Source organism: Mesoplodon bidens (genome assembly GCF_964165515.1).
Source record: "Mesoplodon bidens genome assembly, chromosome: 8".
NCBI lineage: Eukaryota > Metazoa > Chordata > Mammalia > Artiodactyla > Ziphiidae > Mesoplodon > Mesoplodon bidens.
The window spans coordinates 95,481,699-95,499,574 of record NC_138165.1 but is presented as its reverse complement, the minus strand read 5'-3'; the positions used below and the strand labels follow the sequence as shown (position 1 = coordinate 95,499,574).

General features: G+C 61.0%; 1 protein-coding gene across 2 annotated transcripts; it reads right to left on the bottom strand.

Annotated features, from left to right (window-relative positions):
- Positions 1–2,206: 2,206 nt before the first annotated feature.
- SLC4A3 (solute carrier family 4 member 3) lies at positions 2,207–15,911 on the bottom strand. 2 transcript variants are annotated; one of them, XM_081243172.1, is made up of 23 exons: positions 15,766–15,911; positions 15,464–15,608; positions 14,969–15,134; positions 14,085–14,359; positions 13,805–13,920; positions 13,213–13,412; positions 11,449–11,597; positions 11,117–11,297; positions 10,502–10,637; positions 10,038–10,221; positions 9,510–9,609; positions 8,879–9,063; positions 7,979–8,204; positions 7,552–7,770; positions 7,097–7,245; positions 6,720–6,914; positions 6,055–6,273; positions 5,612–5,701; positions 4,919–5,085; positions 3,975–4,228; positions 3,483–3,652; positions 3,153–3,326; positions 2,207–2,513 (listed from the first exon to the last, which is right to left on the bottom strand). In XM_081243172.1, the coding sequence occupies exons 2-23, from the start codon at positions 15,512–15,514 to the stop codon at positions 2,436–2,438; spliced, it is 3,684 nt and encodes a 1,227-aa protein (XP_081099298.1). In that variant the 5' UTR covers positions 15,515–15,608; positions 15,766–15,911; the 3' UTR covers positions 2,207–2,435. The 2 variants fall into 2 exon arrangements, with proteins under 2 accessions (XP_081099298.1, XP_081099299.1); XM_081243173.1 differs by lacking the exon at positions 3,153–3,326.
- Between the last annotated feature and the right edge of the window lie 1,965 nt (positions 15,912–17,876).

Here is a 17,876-nt window from a genome sequence, read left to right as displayed (position 1 = left end):
GATACTGAAAGCTTGGGGCAGCTGCCCAGGTGGTGGCCTTAACCCCGCACAGAGAGCCACAAGGAGAAGGCTAAGATGGCAACGGGCCCACTATCCTCCTTATTGGAAGGGTCCTGTGCCACCTGGGATGTGCCCGCTCGCCAAGCTGCTTCCACTGTAAAGCAGACAGTAGCAGTACCTGTCACTCAAAAGTACCATGGCCTCTACCCTCCCTTAGTCCCCCAGAGCTGTGCCACCAGGGCCGGATGCGGCTCCTCTCCTTTGGCTCCCCTCCACACCTGGAAGAAGGCAGCCTCAGTCAAGCTGCAGCCCCCCAGGAAGATAAGGTTGGAGGGTCAGTGAAGAGAAAGTCAGACAAAACACCAAGGCTTCAGGACAAACTCTGAATATCCCCAAATGTGATGATCTCTGAAAGGCCAGGCCACTTGGCTTCCGGTGGGTTTGCCACTGTCCCACCACCCCTGTCTTTCCCTGGCCCCCACTGTCATTCTGTCCTCTGCCATCCTTCAAGGGACCCATCCCTGGCAAAAGTTGGGGTTGCTCAGCCCCCTAAGTGCTCTCAGAGCCTCCACAGGCCTCCACCCTGGGTGAGAAAGAATCCCCCCTAACCAGGCCCAGCCCAGTGCGTGTGTTGGTCAACTACAGCCTTGTACTGCACTAAACTGCAGTTGCCTTCCCTTGGGGAGTGGGGCCGGAGGAGGGTGGTTTAAAGGCCGTGGTCTTTAAGACTCCAAGCTCTTAGGGCTTATTCATGTCCTTTCCCATTGGGGGGGGCGGAGGGGGCATGTTGATAGCCCGAGGTTATGTCTGGCTCGATCTTTCACTGAAATTTGTTCATCTATTGTTCCAACTGGGGCCTCAGGGCCCAGTCATACTGGAGTCCGCCCTGACCCACTAGCCAGGACCAAGACTCATTCGGTTTCAAAAGCCCCCGCCCTCTTGTTTCTCACTTTCCAGCTGAGCAACACCCATACTTCTCAGCTATTCGCTAAGCAGAGATGACTGACACAACCTGTGTCCAATGAAGAGCCGAGTCTTCAGGGCTCAGGTCACTACTTTCTCTCAGGGTCTCTGGAAGAAGCAGGTTCTTTCCCGTGGGGTCTCAGCATCCCACAGACCCAACAGGGAGGTCCGCCCACACCAAGGCCCCGATGGGGGGGGACCAGGCAACCTGATTTGGGGCTCAGAAAAGGAACAGAGTCCTGCGTGCAAAGCTTCTCAGTCAAGCCTATCTACACGTGTGGCCCCTGCCATCTCTGCGTTTGGAATCTGCTCTGCACACGTCTGTGTTCTAGTTTTTTGTGTTTGACCTTCACTTTGCTCCTTGGCGAAGTTCCTCTGAAATTCCACCTGGCCCAGGGCTTTGTTAAGTCCACGGAACCTCTCTGCCCCACCCCCTTGCCTCCCAATGAGGAACCAAATGTGCTTGAATGGGATCTTTGATCATAGCGGGTCCACCAGGTGGCAGTGTTACCCGGGCCCAGTCCAGACAGAGCCTGCAGTGAGAGAGCGGCCACCAGAGGGCAACACAGGGACAGCCGCTCAACCACGCAGCTAGTTGCCTAGCAACTGTGACGAAATGGGCTCCCAGTTTGCACCCTCTTCAAGGCCTCCCAGGTTATTTCTGGCGTAACAAAGACTGTTGCACGCAAGGAGTGGCCTCAGGAATCCCAGAACTGACTCTCTTTTAAGCCTGGAGACTCTAAAATGGTCCAGGGACCCCAAAGGCAGCATGACCCTGGCGTCTAGGGGATTAGGCGGCTCCTGTCTCTGCTCTTTGGACTGCCAAGGATCAGGAAAAGAAAATAAACATTTTCCATTCCCCTCTGTAGCCCCACAGCCATTGGGACGCTCTGATTTCCCTAGTGGCTAAAGCAGAGCAACCTCCTCCCTCTCCCGTCCCCCAACCTCCCCCTTCTAAGCAGGGACTGGATTAACAGCATGTGACCTTGAGCCAGACCTTGAGCCTCCAGCTCCTCAACTGTACTTCAGGGGGGGTCGAGGGGGTGCTGATAAGATCCAGCTCTGACCTTCTGTGGTCTTGATTCTCTCCCTTTCCCCCAAGAATTCTGTCCTTGCCTCAAAACTCTCCCTGATTTTGACAACCCTGAAAATAGAATTGTTCCAAGTCCAGATGGATAAGTATGACCCGAGAAACCAGAGATGGAACCAAGAAAGTGAGGCAGACACAAGACAAGGAGTGTGGTTATAATGAGCTCAAAGCCTGTGCCGGTCTGGTCTGTGAAAGGGCCTGGGTGAGATGAGGTCAGTGCCCAGGGCAGAGTCAGGGGGCCACTCTAGTCGTGGCATCAGTAGTGGTTCCAGGCACGTCTCTGGGTCATGAGGAGCCCGCTGGCCCTGGGGCTGGGCTCTGACTGGGGCCTGGTGTCAATCACTAAGGTGTCGGGGTCTCCAAGGGGCACCATGGTGGAGGATCACACGGGCATGTGCAGCTCATTGTACTCATCCTGGCCGTCCTCATCAAAGTTTGGTTCAGCATCTTCAGAGTCCAGCTGCAAAAGGGAGCAGACGGTTGGGGGAGGCAGGGAAGCAGACTCACTGCCTCCCGTTCCCCAGCTCCTCCTGGGCCGGCAGCCCTCACTGCCCCTAGACCTTTCCAAGCCTCACTGTCTACAGGGACTGTGGCCCCAGGTTGAAGCACTTCCCTCTGGCTGAAACCTTCAGGTCAGCCCCCAGCGATACCTCCTAATAACGATGATAGCAGCTACCACACAGAAGTACTTTCCTGGGGCTCTGAGCTCCTGTGGTACCTTTGTACACCATGCGTGGGCGGAGGATTTTCAAAAAGATGTCCCTTCCTCTAGCTGACAAAAACAGGGCTCAGAATGGATTTCAGCACCACCCCACGCCCGCTCATCCCTCAGCTGTGTGCTTTTGTTCAGGACACAACCTGCACAGCTGTCTACAGCAGCCCTGTGCTTCTTTCACACCAAAGTACCATTCTCACTGCTTTACCTGAATTTCTGTTTAATCCTCACCACGATCCTATAAGGGAGAACCTATTAGTAGCCCCGTTATACAGATGAAAATGAGATTTCAGAACGTTAGGTAATTTGTCTGTGGTCACACAACAGCAGAGACTGGCACCCAGGGCCCGAGCCCCTAAGACTGCCCCAAGCACCTTCCCTTACCGCCTGTAGCTCCCTGTCCTGGAAGAGCCGGGGCAGGAGGCAACGCCTCAGGGGCACCGTGAGCAGCAGCAGGAAGGGAAAGGCGAGCGAGGCCGCCGTGGACTTGACCACCCAGAGCAGCGCGATGCAGCCCAGCTGGATGCACGTAAACAGATGCATCCGCCAGGTCTTCACCTGGGGAACAGGCGTCAGGTCTCACCACATCTTTAGGAACTCGGGCCCCCAGGTCCCAGCTTATCCTTCAGGGTCCACCTCCAGCCCAGAGATCCCTCGGCACCCCCGCCACTCCCCATCACCCTGTTGCCCCACCTCTGTGCCTCCTGGCCCTACCTTGGTCACATAGGGCTGTTCGGGATGGTGTTTTGCTGGCATGAGTATGAGCAACAGACGCTGGGACAGCTGGATGCCAGACAGCGATGTGACCCCCATGTACAGGAAAATTCCAAAGAGTACAGCCAGTGGGATCCGGCGCAGCACAGCCCCCATGACAATGGACAGGCCTGGAGGAGGTGACACACACCTACATGACCCCTCAGGCAGCCCCCGTGAGGATGGAAGGGCCTGGTGGGGAGGGGATGAGCCGGGCCTCATCACTGTGACCAAGAGAAGATGCAACAGGATAGAGAACCAAGAAAGGGCTCAAGCAAAAAGGCACATGGAGTGTCAAGAAGCAGGTCTGGGGGTCAGAGCAGGGGCCAGTCATGATGCGTTTGGAAACTCAGAAGGGATCTGGGTCAAGCCTGGGATGGAGAAAGGATTTAAGGTCCAAGAACGCAAGTCTGTGGGGTGGGGACCAGGGCCGTGCAAGGTGGGCACTCTCACCCACGAGGCTGGCGATGAGCACTCCAGTGACCCGCTGCTCCCGCACCTCCTGGATCTGGGGCTTGTCACCGGGAGCAATGGCAGTGCGCATAACGGTCAGCGCATTCACATGGGTGACCGAGCGGACGGTGGCGGCCGTGAGCCAGGGCAACCCAAACAAGCCACAGAGCCCACCCAGGGAGCCGATGAGAAGCAGGTCCAGGTGGAAGCCGGAGCCTTTGAGCAGCCTCCGCGCCTTCTGGCTGACAATGAGCCTGCGGGGAGAGGATGGGAAGTGGGGGTGAGTGGTGGTGGGGTGGCCAGCAACAGGGCCAGGCACACACAGCAGGGACGGTGTGGAGGGCGAAGGACATGCAGAGCAGAACTCTCCCAGGACCTGCCCGCTTCCTCTTTCAAGTTCTCACATTGAAGTTCTCATATTTAGGCAAATCTGAGGCAAATTCCCGTACTGTGGATATTTAAAACACCACAAAAGCCAGATGCCAGCTCTCACCACGTCGTTGTGGTTTAACCAAAATGAGATACATGTGAGCATCACTGGCTGAGAGAAAATGCTGCCAGGGTTTTCTGAGGACTGTCAAGTGCCACCCTGCAAGTGGTGGTGGTAACAGACAGATATCATGTCAAAGCACCACGGGAGGGCTTCCCTGGTGGTGCAGTGGTTGAGAGTCCGCCCGCCAATGCAGGGGACACGGGTTCATGCCCCGGTCCGGGAGGATCCCACATGCCGCGGAGCGGCTGGGCCCGTGAGCCATGGCCGCTGAGCCTGCGCGTCCAGAGCCTGTGCTCCGCAACGGGAGAGGCCACAACAGTGAGAGGCCCGCGTACCACAAAAAAAAAAAAAAAAAAAAAAAAAGCACCACGGGGAAACCATGCCCCAGGCCCACAGACACCCTCCGGCCGCCAATCCCACGGCTCCCCGCTCCTCCCCCCAGCCCTCTCACGCAGTGATCTGTGTCTCCATGAAGATCAGGATGAGGACCAGGAGGGCGGGCACAGCGGCTGCCACCATCATCCAGGGCGGGAAAGGACGGGCGCTACCCAGGGGCGGGATGAACCACGTGCGCTTATGGGGGGAGGTCACTGAGAGCCCCGTGGGCACCGTCAGCTTCTGCATGACCAGAAGGAAGACCGGGTTCAGGGCCGCTAGCAACTCCACGTAGCAGCTGCTCCCACCCAGCTCTGTGTCCCCAGTACCAGGGCTCCAGGGAATGTGGGTGTGAACAGGTTTGAGGAAAATCAGTTTTGTATCCTCCAAAGTCACTGTTCCTCCAAGGGGTCTTGGCAGCGAATGAGGAAATGATATACCTTCTCCCTGCGCCCCGGAGCTGCCAGGAGACCTGCTGCGGGGGCACCTGTCATTCTGCCCCCAGTCCCACACCTGCTCCTCCAGGAGTCCTGACTAAGGGTCACACACAGCCCCAGACCCCCTGGCCGGCCTCCTCAGCTGGACCACACAGCTGCTTCTGAAACCCCCAGCCTACCCACCCCTGTGCAGCCCCAGCACGTAGCCATTCCACTAGGCAAGTTGGGTTCCAGCCCTGACTGGCTGCTGGCGCAATGGGGACATGTCATGGCCTGCCTCTCAAGGCCCTGGGGTGAGAACCAGCTGCCAGAGGGGATCGGGACTCACTCACCTGTGTGTAGGTGTCTGTAATGGAGTAATCCACCAGGACCATCACCAGAATGGAGATGGGGATGCCGAAGTCCCCGATGATACGGCGAGCCTTGAGAGGGGCCAATGAGGGGAAGGGAGCAAAAGGTGGATGGAGGGGAGGGTCAGGAGACTAATATGGGGGTTTTTTACCCGGACCCTTCTTGGGCCTCAGCAGGAGCCAGAAGTCCCCTGACCTGTCCCTTTAAACCCCACAGGGGCCAGCCCAGCCCAGGAGGGCATTCCTCTCCTGATTACATTTCTCTGAGGCTTCAGACAGGGGCAGAGGCTGCACAGACTTGGTTAAGGTCTCCCATGACCGGGAGAAGGGGACAGCCCCTCTCTCGAGCGGAGCCTGGCAGTGACAGCAGGAACTGAAGGACAGACACAGGGGGTCCACAGGCCCTACTCCCGCCGGCCACGCACCTTGCCGCCCAGGAAGCGGCTGTTTCTGAACTTGCGCAGGAAGAAGGCAATGAGGAAGGTCCCGAGCATGAGGATGAGGGACAGCAGAGCCGTGTTGGGTTGGTTCCTGGGGCCCGGCGGCCCCTCGGTGGTGGGCAGGGCACTCCCATTCAGGTCCAGCTTAGCTGCCAGGGCTCCCTCAGGGGGGTAGAATGGCAGCAGTGGGTGCTCCGTGAACACCTGTGTGGGTTACAAGGTTGCCCTAGTGCTCACCTGGGCAGGTGCCTGATTTCATAGCATCAGTACACCTGTGAGGGAGAGGGCTGGCCCCTCCCACACCTGACCGGGCAACGTAACACAGGACATGAAGCTCCATCTCACACACAGACGCCCTTCCTCTACATACAGTGGCCCAAGGCCCCCAGACCCGTAGCCCTGACAATGCCCCCTTTCCGTCCCGTTTCTGTTCAGGTGAATCCTGGACTTCAAACCTCTGGGTTTGACTCTCTGCCCTTCAGCTCAGACCTAGCCCTAGGGCATCCTCAACCCCCATGCCCACAGCCTACAGAGCCTTCCTCCTCGGCCCTCCTCCCCCAGTGCTCCACACACACACCCCCAGGCTCTTTCCCAGGGTGCTGTCCAGCCTCCACCTACACCCACCCCCCAAGACCTCTCAGGGCCTCCACCTTGTAGAGCTTGTGGAAGGTCTCATAGATGAAAATGAGCGAGATGAGGAAGGCGAAGATCTCCTGGGTGAAAGGTGAGATGTAGCGGACCAGGAAGCTGCCTTCCGCGGCCACCAGGGCAAGGACGAAGACCACCAGCCAGAGGCCAACCCACACACGGCCTGTGAGGTACTCCAGGCCCTGGGCTCGGCAGAACTAGAGGTCGGGAGAGAGAGGTGGTCACCCACAGCCATCTGACCTGGCCCTCAGGGCCCCACGGGACGGGCAGGAGGTGAACCCGAGGGAGAGGAGGGGGAAAGACCACAGGGGCCCATCACCTGGGCCAGGAGCACAGGGTGGAGCAGGTGACCCCTGGGGAGGGGCGGGGTGGCTGTCACCTTGAAGAAGGCTTCTTCGAAGACGAGCAGTGGCCCCGAGAAGCCGACCACGAGCAGCGGCTGGGCCCCCAGCAGAGAGAAGAGGACGCCAAGCACAGCCGTGGACACGATCAGCTCAGACACACCCATCAGTCCTTCTGTCTTCTCCCCTGGGGCGGGCAAGGGTCAGCGGGACGGCCCTGGCCTGGCTCCTTCTACCTGGCCCCTCTTTCTTGTCTACTTTCCCCTAACCTGGGGACCCAAGAAAAATGGAGCAGCCCCCCAGAGTGGTAGATAGGGACCCTCACCACTCTCAGCCCTCCTGCCTCTCACCACCAGCGCCCCAACCCGGATCCCCCACCCCTTGCACCCACCCCCTCACTTCATTATCATCCCAGAAGTGACCACTGGGACACCCTGACCCAGCAACCCTGCAGATGACAGTGAGCCCCCTCACCTCTCCTCCCGCCCCTCACCTAGCAGCCCCCCGAAGGTGATGGCAGGACTGAGGGCAGCGAAGTAGATGAAGAGCACGGCGGCCACGCACTGGGAGTGCAGGGCGTCCCGCAGGTCGCTGGGGTAGTGCGGGTACCGGCGCTTCACGTCCCGGACAAGCCCCCCAAACACCGAGCCAGTGCGCAGCAGGGGGTCGTCGTCAGGGGGCACCTCGGAGCCCCCCAGTTCCATCGCCAGCTCTGGGGGAACAAGAGGCTGCTGGAACCTCGTGCTTGGAGCAGGCCCTGGGCCCAATCCTTCCCAGCCTGGGACGCAGTGCAGAGACCTGGGTCAGGGATTGGAAGCTGACGTGCAGGGCTCAAGAGTCGGGATGGGGCTGGGGTCAGAGCCGTGGGAGCCGTGGAGGGGGCATGTGTTCAGGGGGCTCCGGGCCCCAAAGGGTCTGACCTTTCCCAGGGGCCACGTAGCCGCCCTGGGTGGTCATCTCAACTTTGGTCTGCTCCCGCTCCCGCCGCTTCCTGAGCAGCTCGCGCTGGAAGGCAGCCACGGAGCGCAGCAGGTCTCGGCCCTCCACCTCGGACGGGGGGATCACGATGCTGCCGTCCAGGAACTCGCTGATGGCGCTCAGGAGGTCCTGCCGGTCGTCCGCCTGATAGGCAGCGTCGTGGAATAGCTGGAGGCACGAAAGCCAGGGGCTGAGCCCACAGCCCAGGGAGGCCCTGGGACGGGGGGCTTCGGGGAGGAGGTGTTGGGCCACCAGAGAGCCAGAGGCAAGGTGGACGTTCAGCCACATACACAGGTCCAGTCCACTTGTCCAAACTCTGACTCATGTCCCTGCTGGCCGGCAGGCAGCCACGGCCCTGAGCACCTCCCAAACGCCCATGAGTGCCCGCGCTCTTCCCCTGGGAGCCTCCAGACTTTTCCACAATGCAACAACTGAAGGGACAACGCCTGGCATAGCGTTACCAATCCAATCTCCATCCTCACTGGAGAGTGCCCACATCCTGTTGGTTGGGAAATATTTCGAACATCACCCCTGGCTAGAGGACCCTCCTGTCCAAGCCCAGCTTCCCTTTCGAGTCTCATGTCACATCCAAAGCTTCAGCGTCTGGGCTTCTTCGTTCCTGCATCCACCTCCCTGTCCCCTCCCATAGCCCCAGCCCAAGGCTCCCTTTTCCCTCTCTGCTCACCCCTCCCTCCACCACTCCAGAGCGCTGCCTCCACCCCGAAGGGCCACCAGCACCCCTGTACCCATGGATACCACTGGGGGCAGCGAGAGGGACAGAGAACAAGCAGGGCTCAGGGGAACAGGCCTAGAACGCCCAGCCTGGGGGCTGCCGGACCCACCTTGTCAGACATGAGGGTGGCAATGGAGCGCCCAAGCTCGTGATAGTCAGTGCTGGTGTGGCCGGGCCCCAGCATCACAAAGAGAAAGCGAACCGGCACGGGGACCTCAAGCACAGACTCCAAGAGTACAGCTTCGTTCAGGCGCACAAAGGCTGCTGCTGGCTGCTCCAAGAAAGGCACACAGCCTGGGGGGACAGTAAGGCACAGGGTGCTGGGCAAAGGGGAGCAGTCAAGGCAGGCCCTGGGGGGATATCTGGGGCCATCATGTACAGTTGAGCAGGTTGTGCACTGCACAAAGAAACCCCAATCTAAAGAAGCCCTATTTGCTTATATGTCTGTACATTTATTACAATTTACCAGCAGATGGAAATCAAGGGTATTAAGGAAGGAGTGCTTTCTTCTAATTCTCACAACGGTGTTATATGGACTGGAAGCAATCCAAGATAGCAGAAAACTGGATGGGAAGCAGGCAGAGGATTAGGGAAGATGGGTTGAGAGGAAGACCAGGCGCAAGGTGGGGGCCTGGTTGGGGATGGACGAGGCAGCCTGCAGGCCAGAGGTCAAGACAAGCAGACATGGTGGGGGCATCCAGGCCCTGTAGCCCATGCCCCCAGGGCCCAGCCCTCCTTACCCACGAGCACAACAGTAGCCTCGGCATCTTCAGGGATCTTCTCCAGCAGCTTCAGGCTTTTCCCCCGGTGACCATCTCCCCCAGGCATGTGGAGGGGCTTCTGAGGACGCAGAACTGGAATAGGGCTGGGACCCAGACCGGAGGCCATGGCAGGCCCTCCCATCCCTTGTCCCAGGCCTGGACTCTGCCCACCAACCCCTGGATCTGGGCCCTGCTTTCTCCCTCCCCAGCCAGGGTGGAGACTATTGGTGAAGTGCCCCACAGCAGGATCTGGACCCCTCCTCCAAGCCCCCTCCTACATCTCAGCCTTACCTTGTTTAAATGGCTCCCCTGGGTCTGCCCCGTCATCCCATTTAAAATTTCTGTTTCTCCAGGGCAGGGGTCCCTCCTGAATGTAGGTCCCCCACATCCCTAGTATGGTGCCCGGCATCCAACCTTCCTGACCCACTCAATGAAGCCATCCGTGGCCTCCACTGAAACTGGAAGCCCTCCTCATCCCCCAGCCCAGGTCAGAGCAAGGCGACTGACCTCCTTGGCCTCAGGGTCATGAGGCCAGAGTGGGGCTGGCTCCCCCAGGTCATCAGCCACAGTAGGCACTGCACCATCGGGGCCATGGCTGGGGGTTGGGTGATGATTCCCTAGGACCGAGTTCACGCTGGAACTGGACGCATTTCGGGGAAAGAAGCCACTGTCCTTGTCATCATTGGGATGGCTGGGGAGAGGGCAGAGGGGGCAAGGCAGGTTAGGAAGACAGCCCCTTGGTGGGCTGAGGTCATGAGGAAATGAGAAACGGAGGGTCAGGGACTCCATCCTTTTCGCCTCAATGTCAGAAGGAACTTTCTAACGGTTGGTACTGTCCAAAGATAAAGAAGGAATGAGCTCCCCATCATTGGGGGTATTCAAGCAGAAGCTCGAGAGCCACTCAGTAGAGTCTGTGCTCCTGGAAGGCAGCTGAACCTGAAGGCGCCCTCCCAGGCGCCCCACCCTGGCACCTGTGTTTCAGCAGCAGGGTGCGAAGGACACTGGCCCTGTCCTCCGGCCGGATCTGGTCAGACACAATCATGGTCTCCACCACGAGGTGTGCGATGCCTGGCAGAGTGGTCTGCTCCAGGTCCAGGAGGGCAGCTCCTGGGGGCACAGTCAGGGGAGGGAGCACGGTCCCGTCAGGTAGAAAAAACCACCCCCCAGCGGCTTGCTCCCCAAGGGCAGGCAGACATGCTGGGTGAGCCAAGCACCTGATGTGCCCAGGTGCATACACAGCTCTGTGTGGCCACAGCCCAGCCCGAGAGGGATGCAAAAAGAGAGCACGGGGTGAGGGCACAGTCCCTCCTTGCCCAGAGAGAGGGTCATCTGTTGATTTACTGTATGTGGACAGATACCTACTGTGCCCCAGGTACAGTGCCAGGTACCTGGGCACAGCCCCACCCCTCAGAGCTTATGGCTGGCGCAGGCAGATGGACCCCATGTCCCCAAAGTGGCAGCCAGACCTCGCCTGGCCCCAGGGCTCCAGGGAGCAGTCCCTGGAGCTGGGCAGCTCAGCACAGGTCGAGCTCTGTGGTTTGTGAAGAGGGCCTGCAGCTCTAGGGCCAGGCCTGCAGGGCCCCTACCGTGGGCGATGGTCCTCCTGAGCTCCAGCAGGCTGCGGAAGGAGAGCGAGGCCACATGCGGCTTCCCCCAGCGCTCCGTCTCTTCCTCCACGTCCTCCTCAAACTTGATCCAGCGAGCCGTCTCCCGCCAGTGGGGCTCCTGGCTGCGGTCCAGCATCAGCTCATTCAGCTCCACAAACACCTGGGGTGGGCGCCAAGGGTGAAGGCCTGGGGGCCGCCAGGTGGGGCCGGCTGTCCTGAGGACATGGCGACGGGCCAGGCAGGGAGGGAGGGAGAAGGGGGGGAGGAGAGGCGAGAAGAATCCAAAGGCCCACTTCCTCGGGGTCCGGTACCTCATGAGGCCTCCGGTCCAGCTGCTGCTTCTTCTTCTTCCTGCGCAGGATGGGGGCCAGGCCGCTGGGGCTGCCCCTCCCGCCCTGCGTCCGAGACGGCTTCTTTACCAGGTGCCGGCGCACGCCAGGGTTGTCCTCCAGCCGGTGACCTGCGGAGAAGATGGGCTTGGCGGTCCCAGGGTTCCAGCTCAGGGCCTCGGGGTCATTGCCAGCCCCTCCAGCTCTGCCCAGCCATTGTACTCAGGGGGGGCGCCACAGTCACCCAGGGACCATGCCGACAAAACCACATCGTCCAGCTGGGCCATTTCATACATAAGGAGACTGAGGCCCAGAGAGGGGAAAGGACTAGTCCAAAGTCACACGGGGACACTGGCTCAGCCACAGTAAAAAGGCAGACCCCCAACTCAGTCCACAGCCCCGGTCATGGCCACTGCCTCTTACTCGGCAGTGCCAGGACCCACATTAAGTCACCAGGCCCCGCGCCCTCAGCACCCTCCCTGTGCCCCTCGGCACCCATGTGTACTCCCCCGTGGGTACACACCCAGACGGACTCAGGCACAGCTTCTCTCCCTTCCTTCCCACCTGCCCCTTCCAGGCCCGCAGCTGGGGCAAGGCCAGCAGCTTAGTTACTCACAAGCTGGTCCGCCCACCATGGGGCTCAGCTGGCCTCTGATGGATTCCCACAGGTCATAGTCCTCAAGGTCCAGCACAAACATCTCTAAGTCCTCTGAGGCCAGCGAGTCTCGAGGGCTGGGGGCTGGAGCCCTCTGAGGGCTCTGACCCTCAGCGTCCCCGGGCCCAGGGCTCAGTGCCCCATTGGGCTCTGTGACCTCCTCCAGCGGGCTCATCATTCCCCAGATGGCCAAGGCCTCACCCCCTGCTCCTTCCTAGAGCCCCGGCTCTCCTGAGAGGTAGGAGCCTGGACAGCAGTGGTCTTGGTCCAACCAGAGCTTGAAAGTAGCCGGGCCTCCTGACCCCGACTCCCCAGGTCCCCAAGCCTGCTCACTGCTGCTTCCAGCCCGCACCCTAGGTCTGTAAACACGCCCTCCCCGACCCCCCCCCCATCCCACCGCTGCTGCCGGCGCTGCTGCTGCTGCTGCCATCGGATTGTTCTTGTCCCTGTCCTCAGGCCCTGGCAACTTTCCATGACGTATTGCGCTCAGAGCCCTCCCCCCTCCCACCCCACCCACCCCACCCCCGCACACACACTGTGGTTCCAAGGGGGAGGAGGGCGGGGTCGGTGATGCCCCTGGCTGGGCACAGAGCCCCATGGGTGCAGACAGGTGGCACAGAAACCAGGGCACTGATAAGACGGAAGGAATGTGCCGAGATCACAGCCAGGCCCGGCCGAGGGTGGTGTGATGGGAATAGGAGGCTCCTGACACAGGGAAAGGCAAGGCCTGGCGGAGTGGCTGGGACTCAGGGCACTGGTTCGAAGCGGGTAAAAAGAGTTTGCCCCGAGAAGAGGAGCCTCGGGGGAGGGGGGTACAATGATGTCTCCAAACGTCATGTGGAAGAAGGGCTGCCTTATTCCGGGGGTGACTCAGAGGACACAACCAGGACGGAAGGGCAAAGGCATCGTGAGGGGAAATCTCAGCTCTGGCACCCGAGGCATGGCTTGGTGAGGTAGTGAGTTCCCCATCACTGGCCGCATTCCAGCAGACAGGGATACCGCAGAGGAGCTCAGCCCTGGGTGGGGGAGAACACAGAGCCTCTCCAAGGTCCCTCACAGGCTGGGCACCCCTGGAAGTGGGTGTCACTCACTCTTCATGTCGTCCAGGTCCGCGGAGCCCAGCATCTGGGCCTCCGCCTCATCAGTGGGCACCTGCTGCTCCGGGCCACCCGGGCTGCCCAGGGCACTGCCTGGGCATAGCCGTTCCCGCAGGTCATAGCTGGTTGAGGGGCTCCGTGGCCGGCTCTTCTCTCCGGCGACTCGGGAGACCCGGGCCCGGGGACTAGGGGAGCTGAGGAGGCAACACGGCAGCCTTGAAATTGGCAGGGACCCTCGGTGGAGGTGGGCCAGGGGAGGGGGTTCCTCTGCCCTCCCCAGCTTGGGGCAGGGCCTGGAGAGGCCCCCTGGGGACTACACACAGGCTCCTCCTGGGCAGAGAGAAAAGCTTACCTCCACCTTCCTGCCCCTGTCGCACTGGTCCCCAGTTCCTCTTTGGCCCCATCCTCCTCTTCACCCAGACACCCTCTCTCTCCTGGAGGCCTCTCCCTGCCGGCCCTCTGCCAATCATGCAGAGCAGGGGCACGCCCTCCCTGGCTCCTCCGCCCCGCCCCTTTCCTCCTAGCTTCTTCACTGGGGTCAGGAAGGAGCCTGGGACCTGCTCTGGGCTGGGCTGGAGGCCAGTACCTGACCGAGTGCTGGGGGCTCTTGTCGGAGCGCGGGCCCACGGGGGGCAGGGGCTTGGCGAAGGCGGCCCTCCCCGAGAGGCCGGGACTGTCGTCCTCGTCACTTCCAATGGAGAACTGTGGATAAACCCCGTGTGCCGTGGGTCCTTGCCCTGACTCAGCCCCAATCCCCCCGCTCAGCCCCACCTCCCCCTAACCCTGCCGGGCCTCCCCCCCGCCCCCCGCGCCAGGCCTCCCCTCCTCTCCCTGAGCAGCCAGCCCTCCCTGGGGACAGACCTTACCTTTGCTTTGGGTGGGGACCCTGCGGGTGGAGGTTCTACAGGTTCTGCCTCAGACTCCCCTTCCTCTTCCTCCTCCTCTTCCTCCTCCTCATCCACTCCGGCTCCCCCCTCCTCCTGGATGGGAGGGGTCCCCTCAGAGGGGGGAGCCGAGGTTCTCTCCTTCCTCTTCCTCCTGGTCTGCCGGGCAGAGGTGGCGGGCAGTCGCCGCAGCTTGTGGGGTGGAGGCAGGCGCACCGAGAGCGGGTGGTGGGTGTGGTGGGATGTGTGCCGGTGAACTGGGGGTGCAGGAGAGCTGGTTGGGGCCCCCACAGCAGAAGGGGGCCCCTCACCACCCTAGGGACGCACGCCTTATTCTAGCTCAAGGCCTCAGACAAGGGCACACTAGTCCTTCCTCCAGAGTCAGGCTCCCCCCAACACCTGTATCCATAGCCTGTCATTGGGAAGGCCTGGTAGAGTCGGGGGATGGAGTGATGGAGAGGGGAGGTTGTGACAGGGAGGATGCGGGGATGAGAGGACAGGACACAGCAAGGAAGGGAAAGGTAGAGTCAGCAGAGCTCAGGAGGGGAGGAGAGGTGGGAGAGAGATGAGAGCAGGGCCAGAGGTATGACAGAGCCTTGAGGAAGATGAAGGTCACCAAGGGAGGCCTCAGGCCCATCTCCCTACATCTCCCCTGTGTCTGGGGCTCAGCTCCCCTAGCAGGCAGACAGGTGATGGGTAAGTGAGGCAGGATGACTTAACATGGCATGGTGGCCCAGCACAGCATCCAGCACAGCATCCAGCATAAGATGACACCGGGTGACCAAGCCAGTGGTGAGCACGGTGATGGTGGCAATGAAGGTGATGGCGGTGAGGGCGGCCACACTAGGGGTCCCCAGGCTACCCACACTCAAAGTCCCGCTCGCTGTAGCTGCGGCTGGGCTTCTCGGGGTCCCAGGCCGGGGGCTTGTTGATGAGGTCCCCAAACCTGCTCACAGCCAAGGTCTTGCCCAAGTCATCCTCCTCCTCCTCCATGTCTGGACTCAGAGGGGGCTCCTCCAAGGGCACCCGGACCTGCAAACCCAACAGCCTCTTCTAAGGAACCCTGACCCATGAACGCCACACACCCACCCCAACTCCAAGCCCTAGGTGGAGATGGGGGAGACCAGCAGACTCGTCTTCTGCTCCCTGTGGCCCAGGCTGGGGTCAACCTCCCAGGCTTCCAGGGCTTGGGAGGAGAGGGGGCAACAGATCCGAGAAATACCAAAAGACCCCCTCTTTCTCCATGTCTCCCGCCCAGCTCTATCCCTGGATCTGGGGGTCCCAGGGTCGACCAGAAGACCCCCTCTCCTCCTTGAGGTCCCTCCCCCTCCTCTTCTCCCACCCCCGCGAGCGTCAGTCACCTGGGGTAGGGGGGAGGCGCCCCCGGGCGGCGGAATCACTCCATTGGCCATGTCCGGAGAGGCGGCTTGGGGGGGCTCTGACTCACTGAGGGACCCGTGACCCGGGTGAGAAGAAGAGGGCGCTGCGCGGACCTAATGGGGAGCCCTGGGGGAGGAGGGCGGGGTCAGGAGCCTCGCGCGGCCGCCCCCCCTCCCCCTCCCCGGAGCTGGATCCCCCGCCCGCTCGAGCGCCCATCGAGGCCCCGCCGCGCCCGGGATGCCCCGGGGCCCGGCCCGCCGCTTCCCGCCCCGCCCTGTGGTACCTCGGGGCTCCGGAGCGTGCGGGGCTCGGGCCGACCGCCGCGCCCCATCTCCTTCCCGCGCTCGCCCCAGGGCCTGTCGCTGCGCAGGGCCGGACGGCCTGGGGGCGCCCGCGGCGGCAGCGAGCCTGGCGGGCTGGGCGGACGCAGGCGCCGGAGCCCGCAGCCCGCGGCTCCACCTCCTCTCGCTCGGCTCCGCAGCTCCGCCGCCGCCGCCGCCGCCGGGCCGCACAATGGGAGCGGGCGGGCGGTGACTCACCCCGCCCCGGCCGGCCCGGCCCCCACGCGCGAGCCCCCGCAGGACCCCACCTGCTCCCCAACCCCTTCTCCGGCGCCCCACGCGTTGCCGAGAGCGGGTGCGCCGCCCTCCACTCCCACAATCCCCAGATGCACGCACCACCTTGCTTTTAGCCTCCTCTCCCCGCAAGAGCCGTGAAGGCTACCCCTCCGCAGACGCCAGCCCCTCCAACCTTGGGAACTGAGCTCGCAGACCTACGGGAGCAGCCACCACCTGTCCCTTCGGTCCCGGTGTAGCCTCAGATGCCTGGCTTCTGCCACGAGGCAGCGCCCAACATTTGACCTTGGCAGTTACCTCCCTGGGCCTCGGTTTCCCCAACGTAGCCAGAGGGGCCTGGAAACAGGATGTTCCGAAGTTCCATCCAGCTCTGATTCTGCGCCTCCGTTTCTACACCCTCTCTCCCCCTCCTCCAACCCCCGAGGTCACATCTCCTTTTCCAAGAGCAAAGGTCTTTGGAAGGAACGACTGGATCCCAATTTGACCCTCTGGGGGTCTCGCTGAAACTGAGCACCTAGCCCAATGCCATGTCCTTAACAACCGCTCATTAATAGCTGGTGGAGCCACGTCCCTGAATCCTGAGGAGAATTTAGGAGGATGCTGGGGGAGAACCCAGGGTGGAGCTGATGGGCAGGAGAGGGGTCAGGCCCAGGAGAGAGAAACCAACGCCTGCCCCGGTGGGGGCGGGGGCGGGGGGGGGAGGGGCAGGGGATGACAGGGTGCTGGACCTGATGGTCTCTGTGTGGGGAAGAGGTTTAACCCTGTGATCTTGGGCATGTAATTTACCCTTTCCCAGCCCTGTCCTCACCTGGGTCTCAGCTCAACCTGAGGGAAGATTCTCTACATTCAGAGCCATCAGACGGAAGAGGGGAAGTCAGCTAGTACCTGCTGAGCCCTTGGCTTTGCACGAGCAGCCCCGTGCTGGGCCCTCTCCATACTCATCTTGGCTTCACCACAACAGAGATTCAGGGAGCCTTGTTACCCTGCCATGGTCACAGCTGGGAAGCAGGCTGCTGACAGGGCATCATCGGTGTATGTCCCAGCCACAGCCGTTTACCGCTCCAAGCCTCTTTCAGGGAAAGAGATGTGCTCGGCCTCCCCGTCTCACAGGGTGTGCAGAGTGTGAACCAAAATGCCCACCTGAGAGCCAGCTGTGTGTAAGTAGAGCGTGTGAACTAGGCCCCAGAACTCAGGATGTGAGACCCATCTGTTATGGGTTGAATTGTGTGTCCCCCTCCACCACCACACACACACACACACACACACACACACACACACACACACACACACGCCACCAATTCATAGGTTGAAATCCCAACCCACAGTACCTCCAAAGGTGACCTTATTTGGAAATGAGGTCATACTGGGGTGGGGTGGGCTCCTTTCCCAATATGAATGGTGTCCTTCTAAAAAGGGGAAATATGGACACAGACATACTCGGAGAACGCCATGTTAGATTGGAGTTATGCTGCCACAAGCCCAGGAACTACCAGAAGCTGGGAGAGAGGCTTGGAACAGATCCTTCCCTTGGGCTTTCAGAGGGAACAGGGCCCTGCTGGCATCTTGATCTCAGACTTCCAGCCTCCAGAGCTGTGAGACAACAGATTTCTGTTGTTTAAGCTGCTCTGTTTGTGGAACTTTGTTACAGCAGCCCTAGCACACTAATACACGGCCCAATCCCTTATCGCTCTGAGCTAGGTAATGCGGTTCCAAGTCTCTACCTAGAGTGTTTTGGCAGGGCCTGCCCTTGCTCAGAGACACACAGGAGACTTGGAGTTCCCCGATTGGGAACCTTTCCCAGGGCTCTCTGACCTTCAGT

Coding starts and splice junctions, on each gene's coding strand:
- SLC4A3 (XM_081243172.1), bottom strand. CDS start 15,514: ATGGCCAATGGAGTGATTCCGCCGCCCGGGGGCGCCTCCCCCCTACCC. Junction 9,064..9,509: donor GGCTACTGTTGTGCTCGTGG/GTAAGGAGGGCT, acceptor CTGTCCCCCCAG/GCTGTGTGCCTTTCTTGGAG. Junction 7,246..7,551: donor CACCTTCGGGGGGCTGCTAG/GTGAGGGGCGGG, acceptor TGCCCGCCCCAG/GGGAGAAGACAGAAGGACTG.